The sequence below is a fragment of the Trachemys scripta genome, chromosome 10 (assembly GCF_013100865.1).
Source record: "Trachemys scripta elegans isolate TJP31775 chromosome 10, CAS_Tse_1.0, whole genome shotgun sequence".
Classification (NCBI taxonomy): Eukaryota; Metazoa; Chordata; order Testudines; family Emydidae; genus Trachemys; species Trachemys scripta.
The window spans coordinates 52,561,732-52,586,896 of NC_048307.1; the positions used below are offsets into that span (position 1 = coordinate 52,561,732).

At 43.4% G+C, this 25,165-nt stretch overlaps 1 protein-coding gene across 2 annotated transcripts in view; it reads right to left on the minus strand.

Moving 5' to 3' along the window:
• The window catches only part of TLN2 (talin 2), a 367,623-nt gene that overhangs the window by 154,015 nt on the left and 188,443 nt on the right, over positions 1 to 25,165 (minus strand). For both annotated transcript variants that reach the window (XM_034782956.1, XM_034782957.1), the window contains exons 4-10: positions 20,648 to 20,745; positions 19,568 to 19,697; positions 17,895 to 18,047; positions 17,432 to 17,574; positions 14,598 to 14,725; positions 8,465 to 8,528; positions 5,708 to 5,812 (exon numbers count right to left, since the gene is read on the minus strand). In XM_034782956.1, the coding sequence (XP_034638847.1) occupies positions 5,708 to 5,812; positions 8,465 to 8,528; positions 14,598 to 14,725; positions 17,432 to 17,574; positions 17,895 to 18,047; positions 19,568 to 19,697; positions 20,648 to 20,745 (821 nt within the window). The remainder of the gene's footprint in view (positions 1 to 5,707; positions 5,813 to 8,464; positions 8,529 to 14,597; positions 14,726 to 17,431; positions 17,575 to 17,894; positions 18,048 to 19,567; positions 19,698 to 20,647; positions 20,746 to 25,165) is intronic.

Here is a 25,165-nt window from a genome sequence, read left to right on the forward strand (position 1 = left end):
TGGACTTGGGCACATTGACCCGGAGGCCGAGCTTGTCGAACGTCTGCAGGGCCAGCGTCACGTGAGACCGGACCTCGGCCTCCGACCTGCCCGCGAGTAGCCAATCGTCCAGGTACGGAAATACGCGCATCCTTCTCTTTCGAAGGAAGGCTGCTACCACGGACATGCACTTTGTGAACACTCGTGGTGCTGACGCCAGGCCGAAGGGCAGGACCGTAAACTGGAAGTGGCGCTGGTCGACGACGAAGCGCAGAAAACGTCTGTGGGCCGGATTGATTGAGATGTGAAAGTAGGCGTCTTTCATATCGAGGGCAGCATACCAATCCCCCGGATCCAGGGATGGAATAATAGTTCCCAGGGAGACCATACGGAAGCGAGCTTTGATCAGAAACTTGTTTAGATCGCGCAGGTCCAAAATAGGACGGAGGCCTCCTTTTGCCTTGGGGATCAGGAAGTATCTGGAGTAGAATCCTTTTCCCCTCAGGTCTATTGGAACCTCTTCTACTGCTCCAGCAGCGAGAAGGGACTGAACCTCCTGCTTGAGAAGTTGCTCGTGAGAAGGGTCCCTGAAGAGGGACGGGGAAGGGGGATGGCAGGGAGGGGGCGAGGAAAACTGGAGGGTATAGCCCGCCTTCACTGTGCGCAGGACCCATTGGTCCGATGTTATGCGCGACCATGCCCGGTAGAAATGGGACAGGCGGTCTTTGAAAGACAGAGGAGGATCCGAAATGGGATATGGTACGCTGTCCTCGGGCGTAACTTCAAAAGCCTGGCTTATTTCCTGGCTGTGGCTTGCCCTGGCTGTGACTCTGGCCCTGGTTAGGCGTATTGTTACGTCTCCGCCTGTTATCCCTGCCTCGACGGCGGTACGAGGATGGTATTGCCTTTGCGGCGGCTGGGGTTTAAAGGGCTTACGCTGCGTTACCGGGGTGTGCATACCCAACGACTTAAGGGTCGCTCGGGAGTCCTTAAGGCTATGTAGCCTGGCATCCGTCTGGTCGGAAAACAAGCCTGAACCTTCAAACGGGAGGTCCTGCAGCGTGGTCTGCACCTCCGGCGGGAGACCTGAAGCCTGCAACCACGCCGAACGTCTCATCACGACTCCCGACGCAATTGTTCTAGCCGCAGCGTCTGCTGAGTCTAGCGCGACCTGTAAAGAGGTCTTGGCCACTGCCATTCCCTCATCCACCAGGGCCTTGAACTCCTGATGCGCGTCAGATGGGAGGGAGTCCTTAAACTTGGCGACTGATGCCCAAGAGTTAAAATTGTGCCTGTTTAGAATCGCCTGCTGATTGGCGATCCTCAGTTGAAGGCCCCCCGAAGAATAGACTTTTCTCCCGAACAAGTCCAATCTCTTGGCTTCCTTGCCCTTGGGGGCAGGAGCTTGCTGGCCATGTCGCTCCTTTTCATTGACCGCCGAGACCACCAAAGAACAGGGGGATGGATGCAGAAAGAGGAAGTCAAACCCTCTAGATGGGGCGAAGTATTTCCTCTCCACTCCCTTTGCAGTGCCGGTGCCGAGTCCACTCCTTCCCGCTCCGGTGGTCTAGAGACCGTTGCCTCCCTATACGATTGCGGGCGGTGCCGCGGGGAGCGGGATCGGTACCGGGATGGCCCGGATCTCGAGGCTCTCGATGGGGGCCCTTGTTGGTGGTAGGCCCAGGGTGTCCAGAATGGCCATTGGCTCGGCTGGCCCCATTGGGACTGACTGTAGTCCCTGTTGTCCTGTGACCTATGGGCATACCCGCCGTATCGGTCTGAGTCAGTCCCCGAGACCACTGACGGTGATCTGGAAGGCCACGGTGGCGCTGTCGGATGGTGCCGGTCTGGTCTTGGGGAGTAGCGCCTCCGCGACCAGGATCTGGAACGGTGCCTTGCCGACCTGGACCTGGAACGGTACCGGTGATCTCGGGACCAGGAACGGCTACGGCTGGTCGGCCTCGGGTAACGAACCGCCGATGCTTCGCGGTGCCGACTCGTGCTCAGTTGCTGAGTCGGTGCCGACCGTTTGCTGAAGCCCGACTGCTGCGGTGCTTCCTGCGCCGAGGGCAACCGGGAGTCCACCGAGGCGGAGCTCGACCGGGACCGGTCCCTGGAACGGTGCCGGGACGGCAACCGTGATGGGCGCACCATCACCGGCTTGCCTCTGCGCGGCAGCATAGGCGGGGCGCCTTCAGCGCGTGCCGGGGCCTCGACGGACAAGGCAATGAGGTCCTTAGCTGCCTCAAACGTGTCCGGAGTGGAGGGCTGTTCCACTAGCTCCTCCAGCCCTTCCTCTTCGCTCGACGCGCCCATCCCGGGGCTCGACGGGCCCTTCGGCACCGGAGCCACTACCGGGGTCCGTGTTGGGGCCGTATCGGCCTTAGGGGCACTCGAGGTCTTTACCGGTGCCGCCCTCTTGTGCGGGGAGCGACCTCGGGCCTTAGGTTGGCCCTTCACTTTCGCCGGCGAAGACGATCGGCGTCGTGTATTTCCCCGCTGGGTCGGTGCCGCGGTCTTCGGATGACCCACCGGCGCCGGTTCTCGCACTGAGGCAGGGGCACTCCGCACGGAGGCAGACGGTGCCGTCGAAGTGGAGGGCTGTAACGCCGTCTCCATGAGCAGCTGCTTAAGGCGGAAGTCCCTCTCTTTTTTAGTTCTGGGCTTAAAAGCCTTACAGATCTTGCAGCGCTCTTTCTGGTGAGCCTCCCCCAGGCAACGAAGACACGAAGCGTGGGGGTCGCTCAATGGCATGGGCCTACGGCACGTGGCACAAGCCTTGAAGCCTTGGGCGTGTGGCATACCCCACCGCCCGGGGCCGGTGCCGGGGCTGAACAAACAACCCCGACAGGAACTTTAAGTACTCTAATGAGCTGTTAACTACTGACTAAACACTACAACAACTAACTGATAACTGTTAGAACTCTAATTGACTATTGCTAAGGGACACTCTCAGACGAGAGACAGAGTTGTTCCAACGCCGCCACGGACGGTAAGAAGGAACTGGAGTGGTCGGGTCGGCAGGGATATATATACCCTGGAGCGGGGCGCCGCTCTGGCGGGAAGGGGGGGGCCCGCCGGGAGCCACTAAGGGAAAAAGTTTCCGACATCCGTGCACGCGGCGCGCGTACACCTAATGTGTAATGGACGTGAACAATCACTCGAAGAAGAAATCGCACTTAGCATAACTTGGAAAGAGATGTGAGCCAAGAGATTTCATACCAAAATTCTACTCATGTTCAAAGCTTTATTTGGGTCTTGAGAATCTGTCTTCACCCTTAATCTGGTACAGCTTGAAGACATTAAACTGCAACTGACCTTCACTGTGCAATTCAGCACAAGTAACCGCTTGTGGTGGGGAGAAGAAACCTCCCTTCACATAAAAAGGCATTTTACAATCCAAGTCTTTGAAAGTTACTTTCAACTACCTTGGTAGTGATATTTTTGTAAACTAGCTTTCCAATTTAAAAATTACATTGGAAACAGTTTACATGACACTTCAATGACCGGTGGCACCTTAAAGACTAACAGATTTATTTGGGCATAAGCTTTTGTGGGTAAAAACCCACTTCTGCAGTTGCATCTGAAGAAGTGGGTTTTTTTACCCATGAAATCTTATGCCCAAATAAATCTGTTGGTCTTTAAGATGCCACTGGACTCCTCATTGTTTTTGTGGACACAGACTAACACAGCTATCCCTCTGATACTTTGTTCAATGACCAACTCCCACCCAGAAAAACTAAGAGGCATGTTAGGCAATCTACTGTAAATTAGCTTCCAAAGACTTCTCCCTGTAGAATTTCTGGTAGTGTTTTATGAAGAGAATGAAGATTTAGCAGGGAGCAACACAGATTAAGGATTCTGAGGTTTACAGGAGGCAAAGTCAGCCCCATTTATTATACATCATAGCTCTAAAATGCTTAAATGGTTAGTAAAACAAACAACTTCACCCATGTCAGCATCACTATGAGGGGTTCTCTCTAGGCTGACAGGTGCTGTCTCTCAAGGGCTGAGTATACTGCCTCTCTAGCACTTTAAGTCCACAGAGCAAGGACCAGATACCAATTTACTGTGCAACAAAAAAATCTATCATGAAATGCAAATGAGTCCATATGTTCTGCTCCCCTTGAATTGATTTTATGTCTTGGGCTACAGAGAATCAAATCCTATTTACGTCCTACGTCAGACATCAGACCTGGACTTTAAATTATTCCACCTTCCTCTCACACACTTCTTTCAGACTGAAGTTCTATGCCATAGTTACAGAATGATTCAGTTACTATTTGCTTCAAGCTACAAGGAAAATCATGGAGTCAAACTGACGCATCCATGAAAATGCAAGGGTAAGTATTTCTATCATCAGCCCAATGATCCAGTTAGTCATCGCTGAAAAATTGGATTGAATTCTCAACTTGATTGTTTGCTGTGAATGTGCATGCTTGTATAGTTTTAATATTTTAGTTAAAATTGCAGAGATATTTTCAGGATAGCTTCTAATATACAACTTCATGATTAGCTGATGAAACCAGTGTGAAACCATCACTAGCTTATTGTGTTTTCTAAATAATTACAGCATTTTTTTCTTTTAAAATTTATGCCCAAATTAAATTTCAGTACTTACGATCCTGAAGAACCATTTAGTTCTTCATTCATAAATCCCTATATTGGAAGCCACTTAACTCACTTGCAAAATAATTTAATGCACTGAACAGTAATGAAGTATTTAGGTTTTGCAAGAAAAGAAAATGAATTTAGGAAAATGGAATAAATACATACAGAGAGCAAAATCAAATAAGCATGTAATAGGCATCCCTGGGAAGATGCCAAATGCACACCATATAGTCTCTCCAGTGGATAAATTAATTCTGGCCTATGATGTCTGAAAACAACAATCTCAGATGAGATTCTACTTTAATATGTCTCCATAAAAGGTACCTAATATGACAGTCACTTCTACTTAAAGGAGCAAAAGGTAATTAATGATGTCAAGCTTTTAGAAAGTTATCATCCGTTTCACTTTCTGCAGAGCACCTGAATGTTCCATCAGCTTAAGTGGAATTTGTAGGTGCTCAGCATTTCAGAAAATCAGGCCACTTCATGGATTTAGAATCCTAATTTTGGGAGCCAAGGATGGAAAATCTAGATTACAGTTCTCTTCTTACCTGGACCACCTCATTGAGAGAACAATGATCAAGCAATGATTCAAGTCTTGTTTAGCAGCAGCAAAATAATTCTATATCTGCCAAGTCATGATTTAGTCATCTTCTCCCAATTATAAAATTACTGTGATTTTAAATGAAGAAAATTCAAGTCCTTAAGGTGATAGCTGTATGAAGTGTAAGAGAAAATAACTGCACAATTGAAAATATGGTTCTTGTAAGATGCAGAGATTTCAATATGCACATTCAGGTAAACCTCTAACTCCCAAGCTGGGGAAAGCAGACTTGTGGTGTTTTTCTAAATGTTTTGAGGGGAAAATATTTTGGTAGGTCAATTAAAAAAAGTCAAAGCCTGAGAAAGGCTGCCTTTGAACCTGCCAATTGAATCTAGCACAATGGAACCCTGATCTGATTGGTGTGCTACCACAATACAATTCAGTGAGCTCTCTTTTTAGTGGAAAAGGCTGTTCTATAGGCTCAAACCTTGGATATGCAAACTTTGCTTTCAGAAAGTGGTCTGGGGTAATACATAATCAAGCACATCTGTTGCCAGCATAATCTGAACTTACCTTAACAAGAAAAAAGGACACTCCGTATGTCCTGAGGGAGCGTGCTAGCTTCACATACTTCACTTTGGCTTCAATTTCAGTCATCTCTCCACAGTTCTTGTGTTCCTAGAACAAGAGCTCAGTCTTACTTTGTATAACTTAGACTGAATAGAAATAATGCCCACAGGAAACTATGAAAGGAGCTTTTAACTGATCAGGGCTGCTTTTTAATTGTGAAACTAATTAAATCAAAACATTGCTGGGCTGAAATGTTAGCAAGGTTATATATTCAAATTTTCTAACACAAAGAATTATGGAACAAGCTGCCCAAAGGGGAATTTCTGCCTAATCACCACCAGTTATGTTTATCCCTCAAATCATGGAAGTTTAATATCCCTTCAAAAAAATTTCAGATCTTACATAAAGCCACTCTGGAGATTCCCAGCATCCACACAAATGACCAATCTTTTAAAAATCTTGCTACACTTAGCCCATGATAGGCTGTAAAATTTAATGCCATATGATAGTTGTGCAACACAGCACTTCCTTACTAGTTATAAACTTGACACCTGTCATTTTCATTGATCTACCTTCACTATACTATCCATTATTTTGTATATCATCACCTTTTCCCTCCCCCCCCCCATCCCCCTAGGTAAACAGGCCCAATAATTTCTTTCTCTACAGGGTTTTTCCACGTCCCTAATCATTTTGATACTTGCCTCTGAACCCCTCTCTCTCTGTTGTATCTCTTTTTAGATATTGCCATTGGAGATTAATACAACTTTCCATGTGAGGCCATAGCCTGATTTATACACTAAAGTTATGCCATTATACATCCTATTTTTGCACATTTGAACTTTTTGTTTTTGTTTTTTTTGGACAGCCACTGTAAATTGAAAAGGGATTTTTAACCTGTCCACAACGAGACAGACATCTGTTTCCTAGTGGTTACAATTTATTTAGAAGTACTCAAATATTAATAGTTCAATATTGGTTCCAAAATACATTGCATTACATTCAACACAACTAAGTTTTAGTCACTGTGATATCCATTCACCTAGCGGCACTTCAGCCTTCAGCTTGTTGAAAATGGAGCATTTATTTCTATGTTTCGTCTCTTGGCCAGTTTCTTACTCATAAGAGTCCTTTACCACTTACCTCACGACTACTTAGTTTCCCTAATAGCCTCTTGTAAGAGACTTTCCCAAAGGCATTTTGGAAGTCCAATATAATGTTAGCTGGTTCCTCTTTATCCAGTACTTTGTTGACATGCTCAAGGAGCTCCAATATAGAGTTCCATACAGAAGCCAAGCTGGCTCATCCCAATGATATTACGTTCATCTAGGTTTTGAATTCTTTTTTAAACTATCATTTAAACCAAGTTGCCTGATGCTGAAGGAAGACTTACTGGTCTATTACTACCCTATTACCTTCATTGTTACTCCTCTAGAGCTTCTTGGCCCAGTCCCTTTGCTCAACAAATCCTAATCTCCCCCACTCCTCTTCTCTTGGCCCTCTCCCTCTCAGCTTCTCACTTCAGCCCATCTCACAATCCATCCCCTGCTCCCAGCCACTGCCTTCCCTTAATATATTCCCTTTGTGCCTTGCCCGCACCTTCTGTTATCTCCTTCTGCATTTCTGTGAGTCCGTTTCCTCCTCTTCTCCATCCTCTTCCATTCTGACTGGGCACCAGCAGAGGGAGAATCAAGAGCATAGGGAACTGCCTCCCTGTTCTCTGATCTGGTGACCAGCACCACAATGGCCTGTGGTAGCTGGGAGGAGCCACTGTATCCCCAAGATGGAGCACTGTCAGTTGGCATTGTTGGGACTGTGTATGTAAAGACCAGCTGGCACACAGGAACTCAGAGGCTGGAGCACACTCAGTGCAGATCGAATATCTGGATAACTTAGCTGCCAAACTGACTCCAACAAGCATCTTGAAAACATTCAAAATGAAATTCTTTTGAAGCCTATAACTTGGCCAAATTGGGACTGCTTGTCACACGGATGCTAAATGACACAACCCTAACAACAAGACAACCCCCTGCCAAATTTCAAGTCCTTGTTCCTAAGTATGTAGGTGCTATAGCATCTCAACAAATCTGTTGTAACAATTATTTTTAACATGGACAAAACAACATATTTCCCCCTAATCTCATCCTCAGAAATGGCTGAGCCATTTTTTGCTGAAATATTGCAAAAAAAAATTCATGCTGAGATCATATGTCACTGCCATTTTCTTTCATGATGTGAATAACCATATATCAGATGCTAACTTCAGAATTTTCCAAACTAGATAAAATTGCTCATATACTTGCGTGTTGCCAGGTTTATATATTAATCAACACTGACACGAGTGCAAGATCCTATAAAATGTTTCCCGCAGTATCAGCATGTTGGGTATTTGATCATTTCAGTCATTAACAATTTGATCCTTCCCAGCCACCTCTCTGAATTCAAGCATTTGCCAACAGAACTCTGACCTCCCTAAGTGTGCTTCTATTTCAGTGCCAGTGCATTTCTTCATGGTTCAATATATTTGAGAAAAAGGTCTAAGGAACTTTGAACATGCACTGAAAAGAGAATAACCTTCAACAACAAACAACAACAACAACAAAGGATAATAAACATGCCAATGGAAGAAAAGAGAGGCTGTCAGCATCTTTACACTTGAGTTAGTGAGAATTTATTATGTAAGCAGAGGACATGCACAGACTACAGAGCTGTGGAAAGCAAAAGACAAGAGACTATTAGGTTTTTCAGTCTCATAATTACCTGAAATATTTTCTTTTCAGCTCCTCTTTGTTTGATGTATTCTTTAGGCAGGAATTCTTTCAGACTGGAAAAAAAGTACTATAGTTAAACAATGGCTTTGCTTCCTGTTACCTCTTTGCCAACAATAAGCCGCTTTGGGTCCTAAAACAGGCACAAAATACCATATGATGAAAGAAGACCATGACTGACTAAATATCAGAGGTGAGGTTAAGGAGATGAACTGGCATTAAAAATAGCCATTTCAGCTACATCCTTATGTGATGAGAATTCATATTTTTCTGGCCGACAAAGTAAATAACTGGGATTTTTTCCTTCACTAAACCTTCTGATATATTTCAACAGTTTGAAATAGTGCTCAAAAGAGTTCATATACAGATGTAAAATACTGATTTTATTTTACTTTAGGGAAAGATATCAAAGCATGATCCAACTATACATCTGCAGTTCAGTCACTATCTCTGCTTTCTAGTGGCACTACAGTTTATTAATATGTGCACTAGTACCTATTGCTCCCTCTAGCGGGGTGGTCACCCGCTCCTGCCTTAAAAGGCTTAAAACAGTCCGGGGAGAGGGCTGTGGCACGGAAGGAAAAGTGGGGCTGATTGGGGAAAGCAGCCTTAGCTGGGGGCCACGCCCCAACAGGCCGAGGCTGGCTTAATGAGGGCCCAGTTGGCCCTTATAAGAGGGCTGGGGCCAGAAGCCAGAGACAGACTCTCTCTAGCTTTGAGAGGGAGGGACCTGGCTGCAGGGAGCTGAGAGAAGGTACCTGGAGTGGAGCAAGGGGGAAGGGCTGGGGGAAGGCCAAGGGAGCGGGAGTTCCGGCCTGGAAACCCCCTCAGGCTGTGGTCTAGTGGAAGGACAATTAGGTACTGAGGTTGCTGGGGGCAGCCCACGGGTAGGCAGAGGCAGCAGGTCCAAACCCCCCTTGTCTATGATGAGTGGATTTTACACTGCAGTCTGCGCCAGTGAGCAAGGGCTAGATGATGACTGGCAGTAGCTCACGACTGAGGCAAGGTGGGGATAGAGGGTTGGGGGTTCCCCTGGGTGGGGAGACCCTGAGACTGCAGAGGTATTACCAGGGGGCAGCACCTCAAAGACAAGGGGCACAGGGTCCTAGGAGGGACACGGGGGGCCAGCGGCAGCAGGACACCGGCCTGCAGAGGGCGCTCCAGAGGCTAGAAACGCTAATTCCTTGAGACAACCAGCAGGAGGCGCCGCAGCGGTGGGTCCCGCACCGCGACACTCCCCATCTTTCCAGAAGTGTTGGAAAAATAATATTTTATCCACAAAAGCAATTAAATGGATGCTTAATATCAGTAGTATCCTGAAAACAAAGTAACAACCAGTTTTAATTTCTGTGGCACTTAAGGTCTCAAAACATGAAGTGAATTAAATATGTTCAGTCCCCAAGGTGGAATTTGGCACAATAAATAGCTTTAAAAAGCTCCCAAAATCACAAAAATCTCAGCCCACTTGGGGCAGATGTCAGCCTAAGGGAAGCCACTGAATATGATTCTCCAGAGGTATCTCCTTCCTCTTATGCAGGGGTCCCCAACACGGTGCCTGCGGGTGCCATGGCACCCCCCGGGGCGTCTAAGTGCGCCCACGTACTGGCTGGTGGACGAGCATCCGCCGAAATGCCGCCAACAAGCGGCAACGTTAATAGGCATCGCCCCCGAAATGCCGACGTCATCCAGAGGTGTTGCCGCCAAAATGCCGCCAAAAATCGGCAGCATTTCGGCGGCGACGCCTATTGACATTGCTGCTTGTCGGCGGCATTTCGGTGGATGCTCGTCCGCTGCCACGGTCTTCCGTGGCTCAATGTCTGGCGCCTGCCAGACGAAAAAGGTTGGGGACCACTGCTCTTATGCACACCTCTTCCCATTCTCACTCCAGGGCCTCAGTAACACACAAGAAAGTGAAGTGGTAAGTCACCCATTAAGCACCAGGCAACTATTATTATTTGCTACCAGTCATTTAAATTAGTCTTTGGGATCATTATCTTGTAGAGCTTTGTATTTACAGTGCACTACACAGGTAGTGATATCATGGATGGAATGAAGGACTTATTGTAATATTAGCTATGTCTACACTGCAACGTAAGCCCAGGGTTCAAACTCAGGCTCCAGCCTAACCCCACCTTCCATCTACCCACAAATTGCACTACCAGGGCTCGGACCCAGAATACCAAGACCCCAAGGGAATGGAGGGTCTGAACCTGAGTCAAGCTGGGACCCCACATTCAAGTCATATTGCTTTGCAGTGTAGCCACAGCCCCATTCTACTCATGCTCTGGGAGTCTGCCCAATGTATCCCACAATGCCATGGGCTGACTTTCTTTGTCCTCTGGACAGTCAACTTTGGTGGAGAATCAAATTTTCCTACACTGCACCACAAAGGGCTAGAGCTGACTCATTTTAGGAAGTCATTAATGATCTGGATGATTGGATGGATTGCACCCTCAGCAAGTTCACAGATGACACTAAGCTGGGGGGGAGAAGTAAATATGCTGGAGGGTAGGGATAGGGTCCAGAGTGACCTAGACAAATTGGAGGATTGGGCCAAAAGAAATCTGATGAGGTTCAACAAGGACAAGTGCAGAGTCCTGCACTTAGGACGGAAGAATCCCATGCACTGCTACAAGCTGGGGACCGACTGGCTAAGTAGCAGTTCTGCAGAAAAGGATCTGGGGATTACAGTGGACAAGAACCTGGATACGAGTCAACAGTGTGCCCTTGTTGCCAAGAAGGCAAACGGCATATTGGGCTGCATTAATAGGAGCACTGCCAGCAGATCAAGGGAAGTGATTATTCCCCTCTATTCGGCATTGGTGAAGCCACATCTGGAGTATTGTGTCCAGTTTTGGGCCGCCCCCACTACAGAAAGGATGTGGACAAATTGGATGGAGTCCGACGGAGGGCAACAAAAATGATTAGGGGGCTGGGGCACATGACTTACGAGGAGAGGATGAGGGAACTGGGCTTATTTAGTCTGCAGAAGAGAAGAGTGAGGAGGGATTCGATAGCAGCCTTCAACTACCTGAAGGGGGGTTCCAAAGAGGATGGAGCTCGGCTGTTCTCAGTGATGGCAGATGGTCTCCTGCTCTCAGGAGCAATGGTCTCGAGTTGCAGTGGGGAAGGTCTATGTTGAATATTAGGAAAAACTACTTCACTAGGAGGGTGGTGAATCACTGGAATGGGTTACCTAGGGAGGTGGTGGAATTTCCATCCTTAGAGGTTTTTAAGAGCCAGCTTGACAAAGCCCTGGCTGGGATGATTTAGTTGGGGTTGGTCTTGCTTTGAGCAGGGGATTGGACTAGATGACTTCCTGAGGTCTCTTGCAACCCTAATCTTCTATGATTCTAAGTCTGGCATATTGGTGGTGGAACTCAAGCCCACATAATGCAGTGTAGATGCTGGAGCCACAAGTTGGGACTCAGGGTTCAACAATTCTTAACCTGGGGTTACAAATTAGTGTAGATGCTCAAGCTCTAAATTAACAAACCCAGAGTCTGCTGACTTGAGTTCTAACCAACCCTGGGCTTACACTGCAGTGTAGACATCCCCACTGTTTAAAATTATTTTAATCCTACTTGTGAAGAAAATACATCGTGTTAATCTATGCTGTGACACTATAACTGAATCTTACTTGGCAGTTCATTTAATTGTGCTAACAAAGCCACCTAAATATCACACCCCAAGTACACTGAAATCTCTTTAATTGCTCGTCTGTTGAACTATTCATTCAGTCCAACATGCAATAGCAAGCAGTGTTTAAAGTAATTTAATCCTGTATAAGTTTGCTCCTTCACTTGCTTAAGATATTAAATACATGCTTCCAAAGTTTGATGTTTGTCGTGAGCATCAAGAACATTTTTCTAATGTTCATTAAGAAAGAAATCACCACAAAGGGGGAAGCTATTGCTTGTTACAAAATAGCTTGGATTAAAGGAGCTATGTGATTGGTTACTGGTTTTGCTTGGAGACCAAAAATCTGGGTGGGCAGTTTAGCTACTTAATACTCCCCTCTTATCTACATACCAATGAAAAAGGGCTTCTTTAAGACCTCTCTAATAGCTATTTTCTCAAATTTAAAAGCACAGTCTGCCCACATAGGTGCCATGCAAAGCTTAAATATTTCTTCATCCAGATAGTTAAGATTTGATCAACCAGGAACTTTCACAGTTAATACTAATGGAAATTTATTTTGGCATGTTCTGTAAGGAAATTCCAACAACCAGTATCTAAGTGTTAACAAAATGCAGGCAATAATCTTTATTTGCCAAAAGTCATTTATCAATGACAAAAAAGGATACTATTAAGGAGCTCTCCCTATAAACATACTGTAGATATGGTAAACTAAACCAATCTGTTTTGGAAAAATGCTGAAAAGTAATCAACCGGATTTGCTTTATTTGTTTTTGTATAAGCAGATGGAATCTCTTATAGAAGCCTGTTATGTGTTGAGGTCACATTGTTTAGTCAATGAACACTGCTCAACCCTATTTCAATTGAGTTGTAATGTGCAACTTCTATGCAACTTAAACTCTTTCAGACTTAGATTAAACATATCAGTATATTTCAACGGAAAAAATAAGAACACCTGGAAAAGCTGATCAAGGAACATTAACTGAATGTTACAAAAAGGCTAACGAAATGTACATGCAAGAATTGGCATACGCCTGCACAATGGATATATACTGTTTGTATCAGTGTCACATAAAATGCCTCACTATTCTGACTGAATTATGGCTAATTAAAATAAAATCATTTCTACGAAAAAACCCTAGAGACAACAGGCTCTTTTTAAGTTGAGCTGTATGTATACTCCACTAGAGGAAAACTCTCCTCTCTCCCCTAAGATGTGAATTTCAATTATTTATATATTGTTTGTCAAAGATAGAATCATACAATCCTAGAAACATAGGGTTGGTGAAGGGACCTCGAGAGGTCATCAAGTCCAGCCCACTGTGCTGAGGCAGGACCAAGTAAACCTAGTCCTTATACTGCAAAGGATTTTGTAGTTTAATGAGTTACAGTACGTCTGCCATAGCCCGCACAGTGGAAATCTACATTCTGCAGGTTGTGTCCAACATCCAGAGAGCTGCTGGGTACAATAATTTTTTTATTCTTTGCAAATAACCAGGAAAGACTAAACCCGAAAAGGTTATCAGCAGCTGAACTCTGTTGTCTTAGCACAGCAGTTTGAGAGAAGTTAAATGAGCTCTAATATGGGAAACCCTGCTGTGATGGGAAAACTTTTTTTTTTAAGAAATTAAAGGAATAATGCCTCTAAAGGGAACAACTACTGTGAACACTAGATCCAGGTGTCATAACCTTCACTTAGTATTATCTTAGCACAGGGGTTCTTAAACTGGGGGTCGGGACCCCTGAGGGGGTCGCGAGGTTATTACATGGGGGGGAGGGGGGGTCACGAACTGTCAGCCTCCATCCCAAACCCCGCTTTGCCTCCAATACTTATAATAGTGTTAAATATGTTTTTAATTTATAAGGGGGGTTGCACTCAGTGGCTTGCTATGTGAAAGGGATCACCAGTACAAAAGTTTGAGAACCCCTGTCTTAGCACTTCTACAGCATCCCACTATATCACATCACATCAGGAGGGGAATACACAGACAATGGTCAAACCCTGAAGAAATCAATATGCTGTTATGTAATTGTTACGCAACCAGTCTCAGTAATGAGGACCAGGAATAAATTAAGTCTATTACATATAGTGTTTTCTGAGACATCGGTAGCTCTTTAAGTAAAGAGTCATTGGCCAATCAGTAGTGAGACTAAACACAGATGGTACACCAGAAGTTTGATTACTCAAATTAATTGGAACTGAATTTGTCTGCATAACTGAGCATCATGTAACAGTTACAATAACTTAGAGTTCTTGACAATCAAGGTTGAAGCATAGTATGTTCCAAAGCACACCACCATTTTTAAGAGAGTCTCTTGAATACCTTAAATCAAGTATAAAGCTCACTAAAGTAACGATTTAAGAAATGGCACTGACTGATCAAAGATCAGTCTAAGATGACAGAAACACAGAACACACCCACTGTTTTATGCATTGCTGCATGGATAGAATGACACAAATTTAGAAATTAGCAAAAATGGTTTACTCTAAAAATCCAGGTTTGTGTTTGTGCTCTACATGAGGTCCAAACTGGATTTGTGCTTGAAAGCCTCCAAACTCGCAAGCCTTCTCGAAGGAGACCGGATGGGAGCCATTCAGAATGTCATCTCGAGCCTATAAAGGTAAGTAGAGACATGTCAAGCACATCAGAAGCCGTTAAAGTGTCTTTGAAATTCCTGAACAGCCAGAACACAAGCCAAGAATCAAGCAGCAAGCTTTCCTGTCAGAAAGTATCTGTTATTCCATTGTGGATATGTTTATAACTAACAAAATAAACAAAGGGCCAGGTCCTTCTCTGGTGTAAATCGCCACAGTCCCACTGAGGCCAAGAGAGCTGCCCCAGTTTTCAAAACTGAACCTCTTGCCTAAATATTTCATGTGATTTACATACAATATACCCTGCTGTAACAGAAAGGAAAGTTATCTACCTAATTAATATGGAAAATACTAATTGCAAATGTATGAACAGTGATGGATGATGGCCACCTGCATTTTCCTTTATTGTCATGTGTGTAAATTTAGTGGTTGCACAAAGTACTGGAACACCAAGACTGTTTCACGGACCCCTTAGATATAGTCTGTCTACACGGACCATAGGTTGAAAGCCACTGGTCCAAGGTAACATCAACGGGTGCAGTCACCATCTACCTCATTAGGGAAGGTCCTGATGCTGGAGAAAGAGCAAAGACATTCTTCGGTGCAGTGTAAGTCTCTGATTTCCTTGGAGTGTGAGGGGTCCAAGCCACTTGTACTGAACTGGTCAGAAGAGGGAGACTTCGTGTTGCTACAACTGTACTGTACTGATGGAATGGGTGTCACTGGAACGGGATCTGGTATCAAAGAAGCCCTTCCTTTATGGGTGTTAAGAGTCCTGGCCCTGGGACTTTGCATGTCCCAAGTCCTTAGAGGTTGACAGTGCTAAGGATTGACGATTTCAGAGATGACTTAGGAGGAGACCTATTTTTATGTTTGTGTGAGTGTTCTCTGCCTTCCTGATGAGACCCCAATAAGGAATCTGAGTACAGACTCCACTGTAGCAGAATAGGATCTTGGGGTGGGAGGTGTACTTTGTGTAGATTTAGGCTGATGTACAACAGGTGCCCCCTGTCCCAGGTCCGACTGCAGCCTCATGGCCTTCTCTATGAGGTGTTTTCTAAGCCAAGTTCCTGTGCTTCACAGGTACAGCTAGGGAAAGAACAGCAAATATTACAACTAGCCGTGATATGCACCAACCCAGGCCATAAGGTGGTAAGAAGGAACTGGAGAGCAGTTGGCCTGCCCTGCACTTTCTCTCCTTGGTTGGGAGCACAAGAAGAGCAAAAGCACATGCACAGGCCAAAATTCTCCAACTCCAGGGGCACAGACAGCATGTGTATCCCCAAAGTGGAATACAGACAGGGACCAACCCTTGAAGAACTCTTCTATCTCTCAGCCTGAACAGTCATCTGGATGGCAAACTTTCAGTAATCATGGACCTGGACCAGGTTCAGGAGGACTGACCTATTAGTTAATCTCCATACCACATAATTAATTCCTAGGAAGTGATTTTGTGATTGTGTTCATACTACTGATGCATTACAACATGTTTTGTTAGAACCAGTTTGTCTATTTTAGACACGATTTTTATAAGTTACCTGTAAAACAAGTAGACATTAAAAGCAGGGGTGCTTTAAGAATTTAGCTAACTATTCCCTCTGCAAAGTTTATCCATCTGGCTCAGATATTTTTTGCCTTTTTCTGGTAGCCCCAATGCCCCTGTGAAAGCTAAAAAGACTTCAGCTTTAAGACATGGCAATTACGAGAACTTTAATGATTATGAAAATTAAGGGCAAAAAACTGAAACCCGCTTTTATAATGAGGACAGGTGCTCTGGCCTCTTTCCCAAATAATACGTAATTATTTCCCATCTCAATATGGTCAGTTGAGTCATTATAAACAAGGCCATAGAAAATGGGAAGCGTGGTTCTATCATGAAAATGCACACCAAGACACAAAGTAACTTCAAATGCCGTTTTTACAATGGCCAACACATCCAATTTGCTCGTTTTAACAATAAATCGTTTTTCCAGCTGCCAACACCTCAACTAGTCTGGAAAAGTCAAGCAGCGTTTTTTAGGATTATCCATCATTAATATTTTTCCTGAGGCAGTCTGTCCTCAGTTAACAGACAAACCCATAGTCTTCAAATGCTGCAACTCCCCTGTTCACACAGTTGTGTGTGGGGTTGCAAAAGGTAAGCGAGAACAAAATTTGGCCCTGCAAACCAGACATCAAGACCTGCTCCCAACTCCAGAAACGAAGCTCATGAAAGAGATACAGAATTTCCCCAAGTTCCAATTCAAATACAGGGCAGGGATGGTAAAGAAATAAGTGCACGTGGTAGCTAAACACACAAGCAATTACAGTATTAGCTATAACAATACCACACAGAAACAACAGGAGTACTTGTGGCACCTTATAGACTAACAAATTTATTAGAGCATAAGGTTTCGTGGACTACAGCCCACTTCTTCGGATGCATATAGAGTAGAACATATATTGAGGAGATATATATACACACATACAGAGAGCATGAACAGGTGGGAGTTGTCTTACCAACTCTGAGAGGCCAATTAAGTAAGAGAGAAAAAAAAACTTTTGAAGTGATCATCAAGATAGCCTTGTAAGTATTCTCACACTTCTTATCAAACTGTCTCTACTGAGCTATCTTGATAGTACTCCTGTTCTTTTTGCGGATACAGACTAACACGGCTGCTACTCTAATACCACACAGAATTCCTCAATAGGATGGAAGAGGTTTCTCTGCTATACGTACTATACCTGAACATAAAGCAAGTTCAGCTGAACAGGATCTCTTGAATCTACATTCTGGTCCGAATAAAAGAATTTTCGCCTCAGCAGCAGTGTTTCATTTTCATCAACTCCTTGTTCTCTGAATGTTCGACTGTGATCTAGCCAGTTTACTGGAACACAAGCACAAACACCTTATAATATCACAAATTTATATTTTACCTTGAAAAAATTACCCTAAACCCGGGGTTCTCAACCTTTTTCTTTCTGAGGTCCCCCCAACGTGCTGTCAAAACTCCATGGCCCACCTGTGCCACAAAAAACATGTTTTCAGCATATGAAGGCCAGGGCCAGTGTTAAGGGGTAGTAAGTAGGGCAAATGCCCAAAACCCCATGCCACAGGGGCTCCTCAAAGCTAAGTTACTCAGGCTTCTGCTTCAGCCACAGGTGGCGGTGCACAGGGTCAAACAGCCTCTTGGCTTATAGTACTCACAATCATCATCTGTATGAAGCTTCGCCTTCAACTTCTCCATTTTTCTTTCATCTCGTAACAACGTTCTGTCTTTCTTAAGTGTACCTGTGCCCTCCTCCTTTTTCTCCTCAATGCTCTCCTGGATTACGGAGTACTCTTCATAATTGGTTATACCTACAAGTGTGAACACAGAATAAGCATGCAACTCCAGCAGCCAAAACATGAAAATGTAACATATACTAGGACAGCAGGAAAGGGTTTATTCTAAATATTGTTTAAAGTGTAGTATATTTGAAGTTAAAGTCTAAGCACATTCCAGACCAAGTGCTAAAATGTATTGTTATATGAATTTATCGAGTATGGCACCTAGTCAATCTTTCTAATAAAAATTGGCACCAAAAGCACAACATCTGTCTATCAGGCTCAGAAAATTATCCTTCAAAATATTATACACTCTGTACGTGGAGTTGATTCAGTATTTACCTTTTATCAGTCTCAAGAAAGCTGCTTTCTTAAAAATTTTATATCTCCTGAGAAATATAACCAGGTCAAGCTCTCGAGGATTTTGAGCAGAATAAAGTTCCAGAACTGAGGCCATGTGATGGAGAATTCCGGGTCATGGACTCCTGCAATTTCTTCCTTAAGTATGGATAGACAAAATGTGGCAGAGCACTGGGAAAGAAAGCCTCTGAAACATCGGGATTCTAGGCAACTTTAGCGCTTTACAGATGTTAATCCTCACTATAAATTTCACATGAAACTGTATCGAGTGCCTGTGTAGAGCACTTAGTACACGTTTAAGTTGCTCTCATTTCTTTGTCTTGCTTGTGTTTTCCAGTATTTGTTAAGCACTGACAATGTGAGTTGTGCTATTCAGGACAGAAAGAGTCTAAGATGACTAAGGAGCCATACTGTACACCAGCTGCTCTGAGCGGCTTCCATGGTCAACTCCCGACAGAACACAATATCACAGTGAAGTCTAGAAGTGACAACAATATGGGTCCCCGTGGTTAGGCATGTTTGTGAAATGAGCAGGTGAAAATGCAAGAAGGCATTTCTGGTCACTAAGCCATTTCTTTACATCACCTGGAGAAATGACCTACTTTTTCACTGATTACTAAATTGTAGCAGTTTTTCAATGTGCAATTCATATTTAAATGTAGTACCCAATTCAAACCAGCATTAAGACACTGGCGTAAACCAGTCCTGTATATCTTTAGTGATCACATTAATATAAATAGAAGTCTTTGCCACTCAATAAGATAGAAGAGTAAATTCTATCCCTGCTTAAACATTAGTTAGGCATGAAGTTAGTTTTACTTCACCACCTCACAGAAGGAAACTGTATGTGGAAGAAATAAATACTGAAATATTTAAAACATTAGGTGTTAAATAATGTAAGCGCCTCTAACTGGGGAGTGCTATCTGGTAGCAAAACGTTTAACGTGTAAATCCCCACTAATTCACACAGGAAGGCAGATGCAACCGCTTTATGGGATGGGAAAAAAGCCATTTTGAGTATTTTAATGCAGCATAACTGATTACCTATTTTCAAACAGGTATAACAAGGCTGATGTTGATAAATTGCGGTATATAACATGCATAGAATCCTGAAACCCAAAGTAAAAACCATGCCGGGGGGGGGGGGGGGGGGAAATCATGTTCTCTTACAAATTCAGACCAAGAAATCTCACCTATCCTGCTGCAAATGGTAACCAGCAATTCACCAACAGTTTTAGAATCATCCACCATAACTGTTTTCACTGATCCATCCAGCATTCGTATTTTCTGAGGTCTCTGTTTCTTTTTGTACTCCAAAATATCCTAGGGAATAAACCACACAAAGAATTACACAGCTTCAGAACCATTCCAACCCTGTAAACCACTGATGTAGCTGAAATCTGGAGCAGACTGAAATTTTAATTTGACAAATACAACATTATTTTTTAAGAACTATTTAGACAAACTTTAAAAGCTTGTTGCCTGCATCAGGGGCTAGTTCTAGTATTGACAGTCAACATTGCTTTAGTTTAAAAACTGTGTTAGTGACTCTACTAAACCCTACTATTCAGACCTTCAATAACCTGCTGCAGAGTCTTCATGCCAGAGCAGCATGAAGGGGATCTAAAAGCCCTGGCTGCTCTCAGAGGATTTCCCCAGTACAGGTACTGTGAAAGACCAGCCATAACGGTGCTGAGGACCCCTCACAAGCCCTGGCATACAGGGCGTGCTGAGGTGGAGCTAGAGTCAGGAAGGGTGTTTCAGGGGCAGGGCTGCAGCACTGCAGAAGTTCTGGCCAGCTGTTACTGAGGCCCCAAGGGTTGTCCAAGTTACACCAGTGGTCTCTACGGCCCCTAGAGCAGCCCACGATTAGGTAGGCATAAAGGTGGCTTAAAGGTGCTAGTTCTGTACTGCACCTCTCAAAGGCTCAGCACAGAATCTCACCCAGGAGATCAAACCCTATTAAAAATATCAGTTCACTTCTGCTTCCACTCATACATAAGAAAGAAAGGATAATCCCTTCTTTGCAATGAAAAGGCTAAACCACCTCCTGGTACCATACCAATGTATACGTTTGGATGCAAATGACCAATATTTGTGTCTTACTCAGAAAATTAATGAGTATTTTTCATTCTTTTAGCTGGGTATTCTGTTCTACAGTGGTTGCCAACTCTGACACTTGTAGGATAACAAATGGTTTGTCCTTGCATCCAAATGTTTTTCAAGGACTTAAAATCTGTTGGTGAAAAAAAGACTAAAGAATTTTGCTGTACCCCACTTCGCAGCATATAATAATCCAGTGTCCTTCCAGCTTCCAACCAAATACCTTTCCGAGGATCTTCATCTGACAAGAACAGTCCATAATCAGAGGCTGAGGAACAAAACAGAAAAGGCACAATTACTGTGGTAAAACAAACGAAGAAAAACAATATGGTGACCAGAATTCAAGTTCAAGCTTCTGTCAATTTACGTTCCACTCTTAATGAGTGTTTGGCAGAAGTATAGTTACTCCAGTTAAAGAAAATGTAGCTTAGACAGCAGAGGGCAGGATTTTAAAGATAGGATTTACTCTACACTGAAGTGGATGGTTCATCAAGCAAATCTCATTCTGCATGTGTAATACATAGTTATAATTAACTGTACTTGAATAAGACACTTTTATAATAATCAAAAATGCAGAAAAGTTCAGATTTAAGGCTAATAGACTTTTCACTCAGTCACTTCATACTACTAACCAACAGTTCTGCTTTAAAACATGCAGAATTTACTTGATGAAAGTGTTTCACTGAATAAACTAAGAATCCATGAAAACATCTAATTCAATTGATACTACTTTCCTGGCAATTACAACTATGTGAAGTTATTCCTCGCTTTTGTATCCATCATAACAGTGTCTGTGAGTACGCTGCACATACTTTGGACTAAACACATCACGATCTCTTTATTGACACATGTTAAAAGTAAGATTGTAGCGTCAGGTCCATACAGACTACCAGCCATTAGAAGTGCAACAAAATAAAGACCATAGTTTCTGCCAATAAAGCCTAAAGAGGTTTATCTTTTTGTTGAATAAAATGGTTAAACACCTAAAGATAGTGAATTTTTATATAAACTGCTTTGAGCCAGCTTTCAAAGAAAAAATCTGCTTGCGTTTTTAATAGATGCTGTGTAACCTGTCTCAAACATACAATTTATGAAGAAATAAGCTTCTCAGAGGAATTTAGCCTAAAAATATGGAGTTTTAATGAATAAACCTTTCCCAAAGCCCCTGAAAGTAAAAAGACGCCAGAAAGTTCCTTACATACATTAATTTAGGAAGCTAATCACTGGAAAGCAAACCCATACACACAGCGATGATTAGGAAACATAAGATCAGCATACAGTCAATTACATCAAATCATTCCACAAATTGTGCATCTAATATAGCTCCAAATGTTCATTCCTCTCAGTTCAATCATGGACAAGCAATGATCTTTGCACAGTACATATTATTCTTACAGAAAAATTAGCATATTGTGTTTATTGCATTCTGGTGCTGGTGTGACAGTGACAAGCCAACCAGTCTGTGTCACTTGGTGTAATTATGTAGTATCCCAAACTAACCTGTCATGACAGTCTACACTATAATGCTCACCACTTTTACAAAATTCTGATAAATCTTGTACAAAGTATGTCTTGCGAAGTATCATTGGAAAAGTCATAATCTGCTGAATATTACTCCCCTGTTTAAAATGTGTGCATCAATACTGTATATGGAGTTATGAGATTTGCCATATGTTTGTTATTGAAACATGCTGTGAGTCTGGGGAACACCCAGACTAGCTCTTTAGAAATAACAAAGGACTGGCATATCATCCCCAGAAACACCTCAAGCTGCAGGTATACAGAAGGTGCGAGCAAGAATTTGCAATTCATATGAAGGAGTGAGTGCAAAGCATATAGGTAATGGGTAGAGCTCTACCCAGATACAAAATTTGTATCTGCATCGAATTTGCAGTCCACAAAAATGATCCGCGGATCTTCAGATATATAAGATATAGATATAAAATAGATTTAGATATAAAATCTTTAGATATCCGCAGAGCTTTAGATATAAAATTTGTATCCTCATCTAATCTGCGATTCGCAAAAATGAGCTATGGATATCCACAGATCTGCAGGGCTCTAGCAATGGGGATTGCTTGAAGGATTTGGAACTGTGAAAAATTAGTCCCAGGCTGGGAAGGGACCCCAGCCTGTGTACTAAGAACTGTGAACTGCCTGCAACATTGAGAGGGGTGAGAAAAGCTGTTTGTTTCAAATTTAGTCTTGGTAAAGTTTAGGAAACAGCTTGTGGTTTTTATCTTTTATTTCTTTTTGTAACCAATTCTGATCTTCTATGTCTACATCACTTATAATCATTTAAAATCTCTGTAGTTAATAAACTTATTTTAATGTTTTATCTAATCCAGTGTGCTTCTGGCAGAAGGGCTTGGGGAATCTACTCAGGTAACAAAAGCTGGTGGCGTGATCATTTTCTTTGTTAAAATGATGGACTTTATGCACTTGTATTGCTCAGTAAGTTACTGAGAAGTACAAGATGGTACATTTCTGGGGTGCAAGGCTGGAACTAGGTATATGCAAGTGTCGCCCGATATGTAATTCAAGAGTGGCTACGCATAGCACTCTGGTATTTGTCTAGCAGTGACTTGCACGCTAGGGGCTGATGTGAGTGGGCTCACACAGCAGAGGAGTGCATAGCATACACCACACTGGAGAATTAATGGGGCATAGCTGTCCTATAATCCAGATTGTACCCTCAGGAATGTCAAACTTGCCAATTAGCTTCATCAGCAAAAGAGGAATGATACAGTAGCTCAGTAATTATATTTCTACTTAGCAGTGTCATTCACACACTTATTGCAATGCAGTTGTAGGTTTTAAAAAACCTTCTACACAAGAGAAAATCTGTAGTTAGATGAGTTCCCTTCTTCTTGCACCTGACGTTAAAAAGATATGCAGCCCTAAATTTCTATTGATTTCAACAGAAGTTGAGTACACTCAGCACCGTGCAAGACTGGACTAATAAAATGCCTTTTCTTATATCCATATACTAAGGCCCTGTCATGCTAAAATACTCCTCTACAGGGAGAAAATATTTCTGTACCGAAAACATACCACTACTCTTGTGACAATTAGACTACCTAGAGAAACAACAGTATTTTAGAGTGGTAGCCGTGTTAGTCTGTATCAGCAAAAAGAATGAGGAGTACTTGTGGCACCTTAGAGACTAACAAATTTATTTGGGCATAAGCTTTCGTGGGCAACACCTGCTTCAAAATTTATAACAGAAATAATAGCTCTAAAGTAGGGGAGGTATATGTAATCAACAGGTTCATTATTTTTTATTATTTTTATTATTGTCATACTTAGAGGCCTTAGTGACAGGCCAGGACCCCATTCCTGGTTGTAAGGTCTTACATTCTAGAGCAGGGGTCGGCAACGTTTGGCACACGGCTCGCCAGGGTAAGTACCCTAGCGGGCCGGGCCAGTTTATTTACCTGCTGACGCGGCAGGTTCGGCCGATCGCGGCCCCCACTCGCTGCGGTTTGCTGTCCCGGGCCAATGGGGGCGGCGGGAAGCCATGGCCAGCACATCCCTCGCCCGTGCCGCTTCCCGCCGCCCCCATTGGCCCGGGACGGCGAATCGCGGCGAGTGGGGGCTGCGATCGGCCGAGCCTGCCGCGTCAGCAGGTAAATAAACTGGCCCGGCCCACTAGGGTACTTACCCTGGCGAGCCACATGTCAAACGTTGCCGACCCCTGTTCTAGAGGGACAATATAAACAGCACAAAGCTAGAGGCTTGTGATAAACCTGAATTGGTTCAGCAAAAACATTGTGTAGCCTGATATGAGTGAATTTATGTACTACGCAGTAGCTTGAAAGGGTTCTACCTCTGAATCAGGCACAGTAGGAAAGTTGTCAACAGAATGAGGACCTTGAAGAGCAAATGAGAAACTATCCATTACATATTCTCTGACTAATAATGTTATAAACTTTACTAGCAAAACAAACAAGATCACAAATGCTGTAATATAGCAAAGGAGATAGTGCCAATACAAAATGGCCAGCACTTGTATTCTCGCATTATCCATAGTGAGGAATCCCGGAACTGGTGAGGCAATCAACATATGGTCATCAGGCCAGCACATTCCAACATTTCCTACTGTCCTCAGACTGGGTCTGAGCTTTTATAGTGGGTTATGCTAACGCGCACCATGTCTCATACATATTAACGATGATTTCAACCTTCTTTTCTTATACGTACCTTCACACCTCTATACTTAGGGTCCCTACCTTCAATAGGTCAATTAGTCACTTATGTTATATTCATTAGCATTTACATCAATTTGTTGCCATGGTACACCTACGGTTAATTCATGTATGTTTTGGTCAAATTCAGCATCCTTTTAAACTTTCCCTAAAATTACACAAGTATACTTCTGAGGCATCTTACTTCACCTGTTGCCAACACGTACCCCTCTTGTTTATTTTAATACTTACCTTGTGACTCAAAGTCAAATTCTCGGTCAATTACAACTTACCTAATAACCACCTACATCATTACTGCCATTTTATATCAAATTATCTAGGGCTTGGTTACGCTAAAATAAATGTCATACAGGCCTCAGGCCTGCAGGTCCTTGTGTTACAGCTACAATACCTGTGCATTACTTCTAAATAGCTCTTACAACATGGCTGGCTAGAGTCCTTTCCATGTCCATACCACACTTCTCAACTGAGTTTGTAACC